The following is a 16620-nucleotide window of genomic DNA, read 5'->3' as shown; positions in this document are numbered from 1 at the left end:
CAGTGCTCTTGAGAGAAGCAGCCACTTCCCAACTACGGTCTCCCCTCCTTTCCGAGACTCGAAAATGAGTTTTGAAGTGGGAATCCCGATGGAGCGTTCGGAGGTGCAGCACTTACCCCCATTCACCCCTATGGATGGCTCCAGTTTAGCTCCGGCGATCGCCACCACTATTCCGATCATGAACCATTCTTTCCTCATTCTCTCCAGCAGCCTCATGTTTGTTAGGGTGGGTGGGTTTTGTTTATTTGTTTGGCTTTTTTTCTTTTTAAGCTGAGATCGCTTAATCCCCGGGGCGTCTCCACACTTTCCGCGGTCCCTCCAGACATGCAGCAGAGCAAGTCAAATTGCCACTTGTAAACTAAAGACCTGGGGGTTGCTCCGGCGGCTTTGAGGAGGGCTGGGAGTAGTAGTATCCAGTGACAGGAAAGTCTCACAGAGCGCCGCCATCACTACCACGCGCCTCACAATAGACGCGCACCTTACCACGGCAGCTCTGGCCGCGGCTCCCAAGCACAAACGCTCTGAAGCGGACACTTGGGCCAGGTGGCCAACGCAGGCGATCAGATAAGGAAAACTGGCTGCCGGGTAGGACTGACAGACTCGCCACCGCCAGGACCTGCGGAACCTTAGGAATGACTGCTTTTCTGAGCGACGTTAGGCTTCACAGCCACCAGCCTTATCAAGGTTCCCGCTCCGACTAAACCTTTAGGCACAGATGGCCGCGTCCCTGGAGCAAATCTATGGAGAAAGTTTCTTTTGCTTCGCCATGAACTTGCGGGAAAGGCTAGCATGCACTCTGCGCTGGGATTTCTCGGCTGACAACAGCGGCGGCGGGGTGCAGGGGGGTTTTCGATGGCGTGCTTCTTCGGGGCATTACGACGCTTCCCCGACGCCGGCGTTGACGTGTGCGCCGGGGGAAGGAGAGGCCACTCGCGGTCTCCAGGTTCTCGGCGGGAGCCGGGAGAGTTAGAGTCGCTCCGAGGTCCGCGCGGGGAAACGGTTGCTTCTCTCGGGGAGTTTTAGCCCCGAGGGTGGGTTGAAAATTGCGCGTTGAGCCAACGCCCAAGTCCACAAGACCCCTGCCTTCCAGCATCCTCTTCATCCCGGGAGGGCGGGCGGGACCAGTCAGGTCCGTTGCGTGCTGGACGCTCCGCTCCGAGTCCCCGAACCCACGCAGGCCCCTGGGAGGGGGGGGGGGGGGTCCTGCAAGCGTTCAGTCCCCTCCCGGGAGCTGGGGACCAGGTCTTCCTTTGAGCTCAAACTCCTTCCACAGCGAAGCTAAGGATGGGCAGGATGGTGTGGGAGCAAAGGAGTCTGGAGGGTGCCCGAGTGCACTCTCTTGATTGACCCCACAAGGCTTGCCCATCCAAAAAAAAAGAAAGAAATGAGGAACCGAGTAGAGGGGAGCTCCCGCCTTCCTTTGGCCCTCGTGCTAGAGTCTTTGCGTCCCCCAGTTTCTCCCTTGAGGTGTTTTCTGGCACCTCAGTGACATTGATCATTTCATGAATGGACTTCAGCTTCTCCCCAATATGCACCGAAATAAATGAACAAATAAAATACTATCTGACATTTTGAAGTAGTGTGGTATCTAACTGTGGAACCTCAGGTTGTAAGCCTTCTAGGATTGTTCAGTGATTCCAGCCTTTAAATCTGAATTTATTCGAAGATTGAAAGAGACTCATTTGGAAATGTCCTCTACATATTTAGCTTTATCTTGATGACATGACTTGTTTTCCCAAAACTTAAGCCAGTTTGTGCAGTTATACTACCAGTGTAGGTTACACAGTATGGAGTGTCATCAAATTATACATCAGGCAGAATAGCAAAAAATAAAACTCAAGATAAAAAGAACTTAATAGGAAGACACAGATGACATTAAACAACTTAACCTGAAAACAGAAAAGAAAGCACATGAGCAGTGATGAAATCTGATGTTAATTATCAGGCAGTCACCAGATAAGTGGAGATGAAAGATAGTTTAGAACACAATTATTTTCAGTCATTGAAGGTATGTTCTTATGTGTTTTTAAAAATAATTAAATGTTATGCTTACAGAGAATTGCGCTGGTTTAATTTTATGGCTGCTTGCAAATTTCTATTTACTAAGAGCTCTTTGATCTGTTTACAGCAAAATCTAACTCATGGGAAGGATTTTTGTTTGTTTGTTTTTAATAGTACTTAAAGGAAAATACAGTGTGCTGCGATTTCTGTTCTGTTACTGTAAGACCTATATGAGTTTCCCATGGCTACCCTAACAAATATCTAAAACTGGTTGCCTTAAAATAACAGATATGTTTTCTCATAGCTCTGGAAACCAAATGTCCAAAGTCTAAGTGTTGGCAAGGCCATATTTCCTCTGCAGGCTCTAAAGAGAGAATTCTTCCTTGCCTCTTCCAGCTTCTGGAAGAGGCTTCCTTGCCTTCCTTGGCTTCCTTGCCTTATGGCCACATCACTCCAAATTCTGCCCCTCATCTTCACATCATCTTCTCCACTGTGTATCTGGCTAGTGGCCACATCACTCCAGTCTCTGCATCTGTCTTCACATTGCCTCCTCTCTTCTGTCTATGTTTCCTCTTCTCTGTGTCTCTTACAAAGGTATTTGCCATCGAATTTAGGGCCCACCCAGATAATCCAGAATGATCTCATTTTAAGATCCTTAACTTAGTTACACTTGCAAATATCCTCTTTCCAAATTAGGTGACTGTACTCCGTTGAATATGTCCCCCAAATATTTATGTGCACCTGGAACCTCTGAATGTAATCTTATTTGAAATTGAGTCTTGGAGATGTAATTAGTTGAGGTAATACTGGGTTAAGATGGGTCCCAAATCCAGTGACTGGTGTCCTTATAAGGAGGACATGTGGTAATACACAAAAGAGACACAAGGAGGACAAAGTTGTATGAAGACGGAAGCAGAAGACTGGAGTGATGTGTCCATAAGCTGAGGAATGCCAAGGATTACTCCTTGGATAAAACCACCAGAATCTGGGAGAAAGACAGAACAGATTTTTCCATCAAAGCCCCCAGAAAGAACCAACCCTGCTGACATCTTGACTGCTGAATTCTGGCCTGAACTGTGGGAGAATATATTTCTGTTGTTTCAAGCCACCTAGTTTGTGGTACTTTGTTCTAGCAACTCTAGAAAACTAGAACTGGGGTCATTCACAGGTTCCAGGGATTAGATGTGGACCTGTTTTTTGGTGTGCCCACTGTTCAACCCACTACAACCCCTTCCTGCCCTCTCTTTCTTCCGTTACTATTTCTTCAATATTTCTATCCCTCTTCTCTTTCATTCATTTTTTCCTTTCTTCTCTCTCTTCACCTTAGTCTTTTCTCATTACCCCTGCCACTTCATCTGACATCATCCCAGTGAAAATGTACATGTGAAAACACACATCTGTAAAAGACAAATGAGAAACGCTCCTTGTTCAGTAAATATTATATTTGTATATTGAACAATTATTTAATGGTCTCCACTATGTGCCAGCATATGTAAATATTGCACATTCAGTTATGAACCAAAAAAAAAACAAACCTGCCCTCAGGAGTTTATACTCTAGTAGAGGAGACAGATGTAAACAAACATGTAATTACAAGTTGCCATTGGAAAGGAACAGTATGTTGTGAATAATCTAGAGTGGGGAAGGTCACCTGAGATCAGAAGGTTGAGCAGGCAGGTGGGAGAAAGCTATTGCTCAGCAAGGAAGAACTTGACACCATGGAATTCAAAGACCAGAGTAGCTAGGTGAATCAGTGAAGGAGAGTGATGTGGAAAGGGCAGAGAGAACTGGGCAGGGTAACAAATCACGTGTGACCTCTTATGTCCTGGTCAAGGATTCAGATTTTATTAAATACTCTAGGAAGCCACTAAAGGATTTTAGACTAGCTAGTGGTGACCTGTTCAGTTTGCTGGAAAGTTTCCTTAAGAAGCAAACTCTGCACACGTAGTTCAGGAAGAAGTGTCTAAGTGAAAGGAGCTGGGAAAGGCAATTAGTATAAAAACTGTTAAGCAGAAAGAATCAAAAACAAATGACAGTCATCTCTAGGGGAATGGGGAAAGAAGCTAAAATAACTCCCAGAATGTCTGTCAGATAGATGCCAGTGCCATTCACTCAGCCAGGGAATCTTTACAAAGCAGATTTGGGGAGGAGATTTTAAATCTAGTTTGTGTCTTGTGTTCAAGACACTGAGGCATATAAGGAGAGATGTCTAGAAGGTAGCTAAAATGAAGGTTTGAGCTCATGGAAACAGAGTTGCTATAGCTCCTGGATTCTTCAACAATAACTTCGGGAAATCATACTTGTTAATGTAGCAAATATTTACCTTTAAACTTTATTATTCACATTGGTCACTCAGTCTCTTTGAAGATGGTTTGCTTACTTATAATATTAATGAATGTTTACTATGTGCCAAGAACAGAGGTACATCTTTTTTTTTTCATTTCATTTCATTTTATTTCTTTTCAATATTCCAGAATTCACTGTTTATGCACCACACCCAGTGCTCCATGCAATACATGCCCTCCATAGTACCCATCACCAGGCTCACCCAACCCCCCACCGTCTCCCCCTCCAAAACCCCCAGTTTGTTTCTCAGGGTCCACAGTCTCTTGTGGTTTGTCTCCCCCTCCAATTTCCTCCAACTCACTTCAAGCAGTGGTACATCTTGTGATTACTCTCGTGGACTTTATATTTAATAAAATGTTGATAGGAATTCGAGCTCATCAGGCTGTTGAAAAGATTCAGTGGGATAGTGTATATACATTGCCTTGCATGGAACAGATGCTTAGTCACTCAGTTATTCAACAAATATTTCTTGAGCTCCTTTGTGTGAGGCATTATTCTGGATACTGGAGTTACAAGGAAAAGTGAGAGACAAGGTTTCAGCTTTGCTTCGGTATTCCAATAATTTCATAAAAAAGAAAACGAATAAGTAGTGATAAATGTCAATATGAAAAGAAAACAAATCACATGATAGAGTAACAAAGAGGCTATTCTGGGTGATCAGAGAAAACCTTTCTGAAGGTGTGCAATTTAAGCAAAGAGCCAAATGATGCGGAAAATGTCCACAATGCTAATATTTGGAAAATGAGCACTTTAAGGCACAGGGAGCAATTGGTGAACAACCTATATTAATGCCCTAAGGTAGGATGATCTTGGCATGTATATTAGTTTCTTACTGAGGCTGTAACAAGCTACCTCAACTTCGTGGTTTGAAACAACACAAATGTGCTATCTCACAGTTCTCAGGCTCAGAAGTCAAAAATGGATCTCGCTGGGCTAAAATCAGCATATTAATGTCTGCACTCTTCTGGCTTTCTAGAGGAGCATCTATTTCCTTTTCCTGCTTCTAGGGGCTATTTGCATTCCTTGACTTTTGGGTTCCTTCATCTTCAAAGTCAGCAACTGCCCACCCTGTCTTTCTCATGACGAATCATTCTGATACAGACTCTCCACTCCTTTCACTTATAAAGACCCTTCTAATTATAATGGGTTCTCTCAGTTTACAATGTCTCCATCTTGAGATCCTTACTTTAATTACAACTGCAAAGTCTCTCTTGCCATGTAAAGTAACATATTCACAGGTTCTGGGGGTTAGAATGTAGCCATCTTTGGGGGCACTTATTCTGCCGATGTGGCATGTAATAGGTATAGAAAGACCAATATGACCAATGTAGTGTGTTGCAGGGGAAGGGGGCAGGAATGGGAAGTGGCAGATCATGTATGTGTTTGTAGACCCCAGATTATGAAGTGCAGATTTTATATAACTGTGGTGGGAAGCTACAGGAAAATTTTAAGCAAGGAAAGATCATATTGGCTGTTGTGGGATGCAGGAGCTTTAAAGAAAAAGGAAAACCAGTTAGGAGGCTTTGGGAGTAGTTAAAAGGAAAACTCTTGTTGGCCTACACAGGAGACAGAGTGGTAGTGGAGGAAGAAAGGTAGATCATTTCTGTTTTGTTACAGAGGCAGAGATAGCATTTGCTGCTGGATTAGGTTTAGATGATTCAGGATGACTCCTAGGTTTAGCTAAATCCACTGGTTGGGTAAATGTTGGTATCATTCACAAAGATGAAAAAGATAGAAAAGAGCAAATTTAGTAAGGAAAATCAAGATTTATTTTGAGACAGCCTTGAGATACCTGTTAAAAATTCACCTGGCAATTAGCCAGTTGGCTAAACAGTTCAGAGTAGGGGCAGGGCTAGAGTTAAAAATTTAGGAGTCATTGGAATGAGTGGTCTTTAAAGCCATGGGATTGGATAAAATTACCCAGAGAGCTAGTGTGTACAGAAAAAAAATCACAATAAAGGAAGACAGGTAAACTACCACCCTCCAGAGATCCACCCTCTTTTCAGACATACAACCCTGCTCTACTCAAACATCTTCAATGGTCCTATATATACTGTAGAACAAAATCTACATTCCTTAGTCTAACATACCATGATCTACATATTCTGCAGGTCAGAGTGAGTGACTTAAACAAAATTTATTTTCTCACAGTTCTGGAAGAACTGGAAGTTCAAGATCAAGGTACTGGCATGGCTAGTTTGACTCTCTTTGGCTTGCAGGAGGCTGCCCTCTTGCTGCCTCTTCCCACTGTCTTTTCTCTATGTGCCCACACATCCCTGTTGTCTTTTTCTTCTTGTCATAAGGGCAATAGTCTTGTAGGATGGGAGTCCCACCCTAATGGTCTTACTTTCACTTAGTCCCACTTTAAAGACCTTGTCTCCAAAAGGTTACATTTCCAGGAACTGGAGGTTGGCAATTCAACATATGAATTTTGAGGGGAAAAAATTCAGCCTATAATAGTGGACTTAGAGAATGTGACTGAAGTGATTACATGGCACTTCCAAAAGGAGATTTCAAAAAACTATGGCTTCCATCTGGGATCTTCTCTTCAGCTTGTGTTTTGGCTGAGGGAGGCCAACTGCCATGAGGTAAGCTACTGTCAAGAGGGCCAGTGGCAAGGAGGTGATCTCTCCCTCCTATAACCAGCCAGAACCTAAGGCTTAGAAGTGGATCCTTCAGTAGAGTGTCAAGGCTGCAGGCCTGGCCTCCACCTTGACTGCAGCCCGTGGCACCCAGCTAAGTGATGCCCAGATTTATGACCCCTAAAAGCTGTGAGATAAATTGTGTTTGTTGTTTTAAGATGGGAAACTTGGGTAGGAGCTCATTACACAGTAATAGAGAAGTAATACCCAAGCCAAATGGGAAATAGTTGGGAAAAGGCTACAGTAAGCATAGACAACTCAGTCAGAAAGTTTTATTATGTTGTTGAACCCAGGAACTATCTGGGAACTGTGGAGAGATGTGAATCAAAGAGGAGTTGTTTTTTTTTTTTGAAGATGAGTGATATTAGAGCATTTCCATATGTTGGTAAAATGATCCATTAGAAAGAGAAACCTTGGGGTGCCTGGGTGGCTCAGTGGGTTAAGCCTCTGCCTTCAGCTCAGGTCATGATCCCAGGGTCCTGGGATTGAGCCCCACATCAGGCTCTCTGCTCGGCAGGGAACCTGCTTCCCCCTCTCCCTCTCTGCCTGCCTCTCTGCCTACTTGTGATCACTGTCTGTCAAATGGATAAATAAAATCTTTAAATAAATAAATAAATAAATAGAGAGAGAGAGAGAGAGAGAGAGAGAAACCTTATCAATGAAGGAGAAATAGGGATTATGATAGGCAGAATCATGACCTCTGCCAAAGATGTCTACTTCTCAATCCCTGGAACCTGTGACTATGTTACTTTACATGGCAAAAAGGGACTTTGTAGTTGTATTTAGGTTAAGGACCTCAAGATAGGAAGAATAGGCTGGATTATCCAGTAGGCCCAATGTAATCACAAGGGACTTTAAAAGATGGAAGAGGGCTGCAGGAGTCAGAGAAGGAGATGTGAGATGGAAGGAGAAGATTTAAAGTGATGAGATGACTAGAAGGGGTCCATGAGCCAAGAAATGTAGGCAGCCTCCCCCAGCTGGAGAAGGCAGGGAAATACCCCTCCCACCCCTCTACCAGCCTCCAGAAGTAGGCAGCCCTGCCAACACGTTACTTTCAGCCCAATAAGACCTATTTCCGATTTCTGACCTCTAAAACTGTAGGATAAGAAATTTATGGGGTTTTGGTCTACTAAATTTATGATAATTTGTTACAGCAGCTATAGCAAATTCATATATTGGCTAACTTAAGTACTTGAGAAAGCAAATATTGACCCTTCTATAAAGATGGGAAGGAGGATAGAATCTTTTGGCCCTCCTATAGCTGAGGTTTGGAGGAATTTAGAGCACAGGCAACCCCTCTGTATCACCAGACCATATTAACCTGTCAAATGACCATTTGTCCTGGAAAAAGATATTTTCTATATGATAGTTTAGGATTTCTTTAAGGGATACGTAACCAGATGGAGACAGATCCAAAAGAAGAGATACTGAATTGACCAGCTATATATTCTGATTATCACTGTGTAACAAACCACCCCAAAACAGAGGCTTAAAACATGAACCTGCTACTTCTCTTAAGAATACAGCTCTCAGGGTGACTTGGAGGCTCAGTTGGTTAAGCATCTGCCTTTGGCTCAGGTCATATTTCCAGTATCCTGGAATTGAACCCCATGGGTCCTGGGATTGAGCCCTGAGTCCTCATTTTCCAGTATCCACACTCCAACCACAGCATTCGCCTTGATTTCTTCCTTTCCTAGTCTATAATTAATCGCTCACCATTTTAGTTTTTCCTCCTCCAAAATTGTACTTACTTGTGTGTAACCCCATTTGTTTTATTACTACCTTCGTTCAATTATTCATTTCCTTTTACCTGGACCATTGCAGGTAGCTCTGCGTAACTGATCTCTCCATCTCTGTAATTCTAATAATACCACTTCTCTGCTCAGGTAATATTTCATATCTTCCTACAAGGTGCCTGGGACACAATAGGTTTTGTGTTCATGAAAGCCTCCCTGAATTCGGTCAGCTGTGTGATGCTGACAGGGTCAAACTTCTAAGCCTACTAAACTGGGAAACAGCCCCTGAATGGTAATGAAACCACCACAGTAAGTAACTCCTTAGTGGCCAGCCAGGTTGTCTTTTCCTGGTAACTCCCCACTGGTAGATTGCCATTTAAACTATGACAAGAATTATTTTCCTCATATTACAAATGTAAAAATGAAGAAAGATAAGCTAAATTTTCCCATGACCAACAAGTGGCAGATTCAGGCTTCAAACTTGAGTAAGCTTGACCTCAGAACCTCAGGCAGTGGACCTTAGTGACTAAGAGTATATATCTTCAAGCATCCAACTGTCCAGGTTAAAATCCTGGCTCTATTTCTTACTACTATTCCCACGTGACTCTGGGAAAGTCCCTTGACATTACTTAGCCTCAGTTTCTACATCTGAAAATGGGGGGTAATTGTCATATCTACCTTTATGGGCTGTTAGGATGATAAGTAAATATGTCAGAAACATAACCAATGTCAAAAAAATTATGATACTTTCTCCCTTATATCTTGACCCACATCAAATTGTGCAACTTCTCTGAAAGCTTTCCTGCTCTCTTGAGCCAGAAATAATGTTTCCCTGTTGTGCATTTCCTCCCTTGTTACAGTTACATTAAAGTTATTTGTTTACCTACTTTCCTCTACTATATTGGAAGCTTCTTAAGAATAAGGATTGTAGTTTTTTTTTTGTTTGTTTGTTTGTTTTACTGTCACCCACACCAACTAACATAGCACCATGAGATATAATAAACATTTGATATGTTTATTGACTGGAATAATTGATGCAGAATCAGAGGATATAATGTAAAGAGAGAAAAAAAGCAGGATTTACCTTTATGTTATTATTATGCTGTGTATCAGAAGTTAATTTTCCTGGATTAATTTATTTGTTTCATTTCCATATCACCTTGTCAATTCACTTGTGGGTAGCATATATTCTGAGTGTTAACTGTGTTGACAGAGCAAACCAGGTGTTTCAGGTCCTATGCTGATGAGCGTATAGTGTAGACATGGCATAAATGTCTCTCATGATACATACATATGAGCTTGAGTAATGAAGTATATACCAGGGAAATGAGTCTTTGAACCTAACCAAAAAAACAAATGAAAAGTTTAAAATTTGGCCTCTGTTAGTTCTTAGGTTCATGATCAAACTAGTTCCTTCCCAATGCTCCAAGTTGGTTACCTATACTGTCATATTTCACCCAAACCACCAACACTTTCCTGTCTTTATGTTGCTCTTAACTCAACCAACTCCCACACTCTCCATCAAGAACTTCTCATGTCTTGGGATACTTGGCTGGGTCAGTCGGTGGAGCATACAACTCTTGATATCAGGGTTGTGAGTTCAAGCCCCACGTTGGGTGCAGAGATTACTTAAAAATAAAATCTTTAAAAATAAGAAAGAGAGAGAACTCAAGACTCAGCATGGACTTATAAGGAAATTGGAAGTGCAGTACTCCATTCAGGCAAGTTAAATAAAAAGCCCCCCAGTGATGTACAGAAACATAATTTAGATGGAAGTGTATGGTTCAATAGTCAACCCATGTAATTCACTTATCACTGGTGGATGATTTGTGAAAATGACCATGGCATGATGATATGATTTTATATTTTTCTTTTGAGAAATTGAATAAGTATCATGTATGCTTTTTTAATTATTTGACGTAATTACAGTTTAAATGAAAAGATCCATGAGGACATAATTCTTGACATGTCATGTAACCTTCAGATACATGTATATTTAAGAGCAATAGTTTTGATTGAGAATACTTTTATGCTAGTGAGTATTTTTAGCCCCAAAATGTTATCATGAAAGAAAATACTGAGTTATTTTCCTGTATTCTAAATATAGCAAAGATAAAAAATTACAGTGGCCTCGCCAATTACAGCAGAATACTACCAATACATGCTTAATTTGAAAACATATTGTAGCTAGCTATCTACTTTCCGAAATAAATATCTGGTAATCAGCTTCTCTGAGTGTTGCTAAAATGTTTTACAGAGATAGAGTACTATTTTATTCTTTGGTAAAGAACAACGCACAGACTAATATTAAACAGTTATGAAAATTCCAACTCGAATATAGGAGGTCATGTTTTACATTAGACTAGGAGTATAACCACTTCTCTTTTCTCTGCACAGAAATTTAGGCACTTAGCTTCTATTGTATTTGTATTAATGAGAGTTATGCATGTAGATTCCTTCAATTCAAATGCCATTATGCCCTCTTCACACTGATAGCAACTGGGTTTGTCCGTGTGGAAGATATAATGCTACTTTCTTTCCTTAACCCACAGTGTGTGAATGTGTCTCTTTGCAGAAGACCTTATGCTCCCGTGGTTTGTGGAAAGTCTCCATCTAATAGTTTTTCAGTCTCTTAAGTGGAAATCTGTCTCAGGAAATTAAGGACAAAGAGGAGAGTAGACAGCAGTGGATGATAAGCTATTGGGAAGCACAGTAAATAATGGAGGGAAATGCAGCCCGAAAGACAGGGATCATTTAAGGCTATTAGATGACAAATCCACTTCAATGCAGTTATTATACCTGTAAATATAGAAAAATGATAATTTGACAACTCTTCATCACACAATCTATGTCATTAATAAATGATGAAGGATAGAAAGAGTAAAAGAAATAAAGCCAACACTGTGCATAACAATATCACAGAATCACTTGGAAAAACTAGCTAAGCTAAAAACAAAAGACATAACTTGGCACCATTAGTGAAGAATGACGGAGATAAGGAAAAATTCAAAAACGTGTGTGTAGAAAATAGCATGAATACTATAGGTTTTGTTGCTTAAAATAAGAGTATGATTTACCTTACAATTATCTGAAAAAATTAATATATGATAATTACCTGAGTAATTTGTTCTTGAAATGTTGGTTGCTGGGGAAAAGATAGCTGCCTGCATTCCTCTAGGGCAGGTCCAAGATCATTTATAGAGTAGCTGTCCACTTCATATCCCTCACAGAACTGCCAAACATATTAAAATTCTCCAGAAGGCATTTTTTTCTCCTATTAGAAAGTTATGTATAGCTATATCTCTGATTGTCCCGTAAGATTGGACGTCAACTGGAATAGTAAGTCCAGTTTAAGAACAAACAAAGATCTGAAAGAAGCTTAGATACCTTATGTCTCTGTAATTTGCAGACATATGTACATTCTACTAGGTTCTTGATGCTCCTGAAGGCTGCGTGTTTCAAAGAACAAACGGGGTTGGCTGATTCAAGGGCTGCGTAATCAGAATGGGTGGTAGAGATTGCTGGCAGTCTCCCCTTGTCCATTTTCTCCTTTTTTTTTTTAGTGATAGAACTCCTGATTCTAGCAGGGCACATGCTGCCAAAGAAAGATTCCAGTTTCCTTAGTAGCTGGTAAATTGGCATAGGACCAAGTTATACCAATGCAATGTAATTGGAAGGACCTGATTTCTAGGAAGAACCTCAAAGAAAAAGGGTGTGCACCTCTTTATACCTTTCTCTTCTTGCTAGCTGGAATGCGGATGGAAAGGCTTAAATCCCAGCATCTGTCTTTCCACTAAAACTGGCAAAGCACAAAAGGCATCTTGTGGAGCTGCCCTACCTGTTCTAGACTGCCTACTCTCAGATTGGATGTATATGAGAGAGAAAAAACTTCTATCTTATTTATCATTATTATTTTGAGTTTTCTTTTACTTATAGCCAAGGCTAATCTTAATGTTTTATGCATTTTTGAAAACTAGGAAAGTGAGCAGTAATCTCTTGATCCGAAGAGTGATCAAAAAGTGAATTGCTAATGCTGAATAATGCCTGATTATTGCTTTCAACTCATAAAATGTTTTGAACTTTCACATAGTAGAAGCTGAATCTTTGGTGATAGATTATTTTGTGGGTTTTGTTTTGGTTTTTTACATCATTTATTGTGAGATTATCAATGTCAAATAAATATTGAACTTGATCATTTATTTGCTTTTATTGATGTCTTCCTTTTTTTAAGATTTTATTTGTTCATTTGAGAGAGAAAAAGAACACCAGCAGGGGGAGAGGCAGAAACAGAGGGAGAAGAAGACTCCCCACTAAGGTGGGGAGCCTGATGAAGACTCAGGACCTGGAGATCATGTCCTGAGCCAAAGGCAGACAGTTAACCATCCGAGCCACCCAGGCACCCCATTCACATCTTCTTGACCAGTTCTTCATTTTTCCTTCCAAATTGTTGCATGCCACTCTTGAGGCAATGAAACATTTATGAACATTATACCTAAATACTTAAACTTTCATCTAAAGCAATCCATATGCTCATTACATGCAGCTGTGGTCCTAGTGTTTTGTTTGTTTTTTTTTTTTTTTCAACAGCTATCCTCTATGGCAAGTTCTTAGAAAACATTTATCACATCACTCTTGATACATCTTCAACACTCATGGGCCTTATTGTACTGCTAAGGCTGCACCAGTGCCTGGGCAGCTGGCTGACAATGCTTTATGTACTTTCTTCAATTGATAGCCTTGAAGAAAAGTGACTGATTATTAAGTAGAAAAATAAAGACTGGAGTTTGCTATTGTGGTTGGCCTACTTGTCTTGGTAAATCCAACTTGTGCATTTTTAAAAATTTTATTTATTTATTTGACAGAGAGAGAGAGAGAGCACAAGCAGGTGAAGTAGCAGGTAGAGAAAAGAAAGAGAAGCAGGGGGAGCACCTGGGTGGCTCAGTGGATTAAGCCGCTGCCTTCGGTTCGGGTCATGGTCTCGGGGTCCTGGGATCGAGCCCCGCATCGGGCTCTCTGCTCAGTGGGGAGCCTGCTTCCCTTCCTCTCTCTCTGCCTGCCTCTCTGCCTACTTGTGATCTCTGCCTGTCAAACAAATAAATAAAATCTAAAAAAAAAAAAAAAAAAAAAAAAAAAAGAAAGAGAAGCAGGCTCCCTCCCGAGCAAGGAGCCTGACACAGGGGCTCAATCCCAGGACCCTGGGATTATGACCTGAGCTGAAGGCACTTGCTTAACCGACTGAGCCACCCAGGTGGCCCTGTGCGTACTGGAAGAAAGAAAATTCTGGCCTGGAGGCCGGAAGCTGAATCTGAAAATACCTTAGAGCCACACCAGCCAGGCTATAAGTATTATTTTTTAATAAAATTCATTTGTGGGGCGCCTGGGTGGCTCGGTGAGTTAAGCCTCTGCCTTTGGCTCAGGTCATGATCTCAGGGTCCTGGGATCAAGCTCCGCATTGGGCTCTTCTGCTCAGCAGGGAGACTGCTTCCCTCTCTCTCTCTGCCTGACTCTCTGCCTACTTGTGATCTCTGTCTGTCAAATAAATAAATAAGATCTTTAAAAAAAATAATAAACTGCATTTCTTAGCATCAGTGCTGAGGCTGGCTCACAAATTTCAAGTGGCCCTCTTGGACAATGAGGAAGAAAACAAGTACCACTACCATCCTCCAAAGGAAGTGGAACTTTCTTTTTCTAATTTAGGGGCCGTTGCAATTTTGTTTCTCTGGAAAGAAAGAGTTGATTAACCAGACCAATGGCATTTCCTGATCTATACAGCTTATCAAAGCAGAGCTCTTAAATTCACATCTCCAAATTGCTAGCCTAGGATTTGTATTACATCAGCAGTGAGCAAACCAAAGCCCTTGATTTTGTAAATAGAAACACATTTGTGTTTATAAATAGTTACATCGAAACTTAGTCACAGCTTTGCCCAATTTTTTAGTATTGTCTATAGCTCCTTTATTACAGCAGCAGAGCTGAATAGTTGCAAGGTGATTTTATCACCCACAGAAGCCAGAATTATTTATTATCTGACCCATTCAGAGGTTTGCCTCTTAAAAGAAGTTTGCCACCTCATCCCTATACCATAAACCTTAAATAAGAAAAAGTTAAGATTCCTAAGTTTCACCTTTGAGTTTTAAGGTCTTCCTACCCTAAAATAACACCCTGGATCTGTCTACTCCCTGGTGCAGCTTACAAACTTTGCTAGGGTATAAGCAGAAATTTATTATTAAATCCCACTGACAAATTTGCCTGCATCAATCCCAAACAAGGAGCACTTTCCTGAAAATACAATATAAAGACCTGAACCCAAAAAGTACATGGATGGAAATTAGTACCTTCATCTAGAAACTTATGTCCTTGGGTAGCCAGAGGTTGTTCTGACATAATTTTTGTTCCTTTCTGGAATGTAGGAAAAATGCAGAGGAAATAAAACCGACCGAAGATCAAGAACAGAAACACAGAAAAAGATCCAGAAGACAGATATATGGCTGAATGAAATAAGTAAAATTAAAGAGAATTAAGACAATTTAGCATAGGGAAAAAGCAGTGTGACCGTGTATCGAGATAGACAGAAGTAATTCAGATAAGACAAACAGTTTGACTTTCCTGGTTGAGTCATTCATTTCTGGGTGAAAGTTATTCACATGTTTCTGCCACAAAGGCTTAATCAAAAAGATTGCTAGGGAATTGATTCTACTTGAATTTGTCTATTTGGAATTTTAGAAATTTAAAACCAAAGGTGAACTTTAAAATAACTGTCGTCCAATATGTCCATTATATCAACAAGAACCAATTGTGCTCCTAAAAATCACACACTACAGAGTGACAGAGCTGGGTCAGGCTGTCACAGTTCCCATTCACAGCATTCTCTCTTCCATGTACACAACACTGGGACACCCTCTTCCAGAAGAGCTGTTTTAGTGGCAAAGATTATTAGATACAGAACTCAATTTTGGGAAAGTATAAAACCTTTAGAGATTTAGAGTCATCTTAAACAATTGGCAGATAAGCCTTTAGGAGTTCACTCGAAAGATAAAGTGAATTCCAAAGTACACAGGTGCTTGCTGCAAAGTGGAAATAATGTAGCAGGACATCGATAACCCAAGTATACAGTATCCCTCCCTTGTCCGCGGAGGATCCTTTCCAAAACCCCTAATGGATGTCTGAAACTGCAGGAATATAGTACTGAACCTAAACGTACTGTCTTTTCCTACACATACATTCCTATGATAATGTTTAATTTATAAATTAGGCAGAGTAAGAGATTAACAACAATACGTAATGCTAAAAAAAGAACAGTCATAACACTATACTGTAATAAAGTTATGTGAATGTCATCTTTCTCTCCAAATACCTTATTGTACCATACTCGCGCTTCTTCTCGTGATGATGTGAGATGACCGAGTCTCTGTGTGACGAGAAGACGTGAGGCGGGTGTCACAGGCATTGTGAGACTGAGGGTCAAGCCATCGTTGACCTTCTGAGGCTGTCAGGAGGATGATCTGTTTCCAGACTGGGGTTGACCTCAGTAACTCAAACTGCAGAGAGCAAAACCAAAGGAAAAGGGAACTACTGTATCATTAAATTAAGATTAGAGAAGGAAAACTCTACTAATCGTTTTCCTCTTTCCTTATGTGGTATAGAATTAATAAAAATTTTTGAGTATTTTAGTTATTGTGTCTTTTTAATGTATTTTTCTATGAATTGTGTGCTATCTTCTTTTAACCACTTGCTTCAGTAATTGAATTTTTCTGTCATTCCTTTATTTCCACATACTGAAGTGCCTGAGCATTTATTTTCCTCAAAAGGATCTCAACCACTGTATGCTATAGTCTCTCATGGAACTCTCAGTTTTGGAGAATGTGGAGACTATTAGAGATAGAAGCTAGAATAAA

The 16620-nt window shown here is 40.8% G+C and overlaps 1 protein-coding gene across 7 annotated transcripts in view; it reads right to left on the bottom strand.

Annotated features, from left to right (window-relative positions):
• The window catches only part of SLC10A7 (solute carrier family 10 member 7), a 259444-nt gene extending 258692 nt beyond the window's left edge, over nt 1–752 (bottom strand). For 2 of the 7 annotated variants that reach the window (XM_045998437.1, XM_045998439.1), the window contains exon 1: nt 117–741. In XM_045998437.1, coding sequence (XP_045854393.1) covers nt 117–216 — 100 coding nt within the window. In that variant the 5' untranslated portion in view covers nt 217–741. Of the gene's footprint in view, nt 1–116 lie in introns of all 7 variants that reach the window. The other 5 variants (XM_045998442.1, XM_045998443.1, XM_045998444.1 and 2 more) reach the window with 4 other exon arrangements.
• Between the last annotated feature and the right edge of the window lie 15868 nt (nt 753–16620).

The sequence above is a fragment of the Meles meles genome, chromosome 2 (genome assembly GCF_922984935.1).
Source record: "Meles meles chromosome 2, mMelMel3.1 paternal haplotype, whole genome shotgun sequence".
In the NCBI taxonomy this organism is placed as follows: Eukaryota; Metazoa; Chordata; class Mammalia; order Carnivora; family Mustelidae; genus Meles; species Meles meles.
The sequence above is the reverse complement of the archived record's forward strand: the minus strand, read 5'-3'. Positions and strand labels throughout refer to the sequence as shown.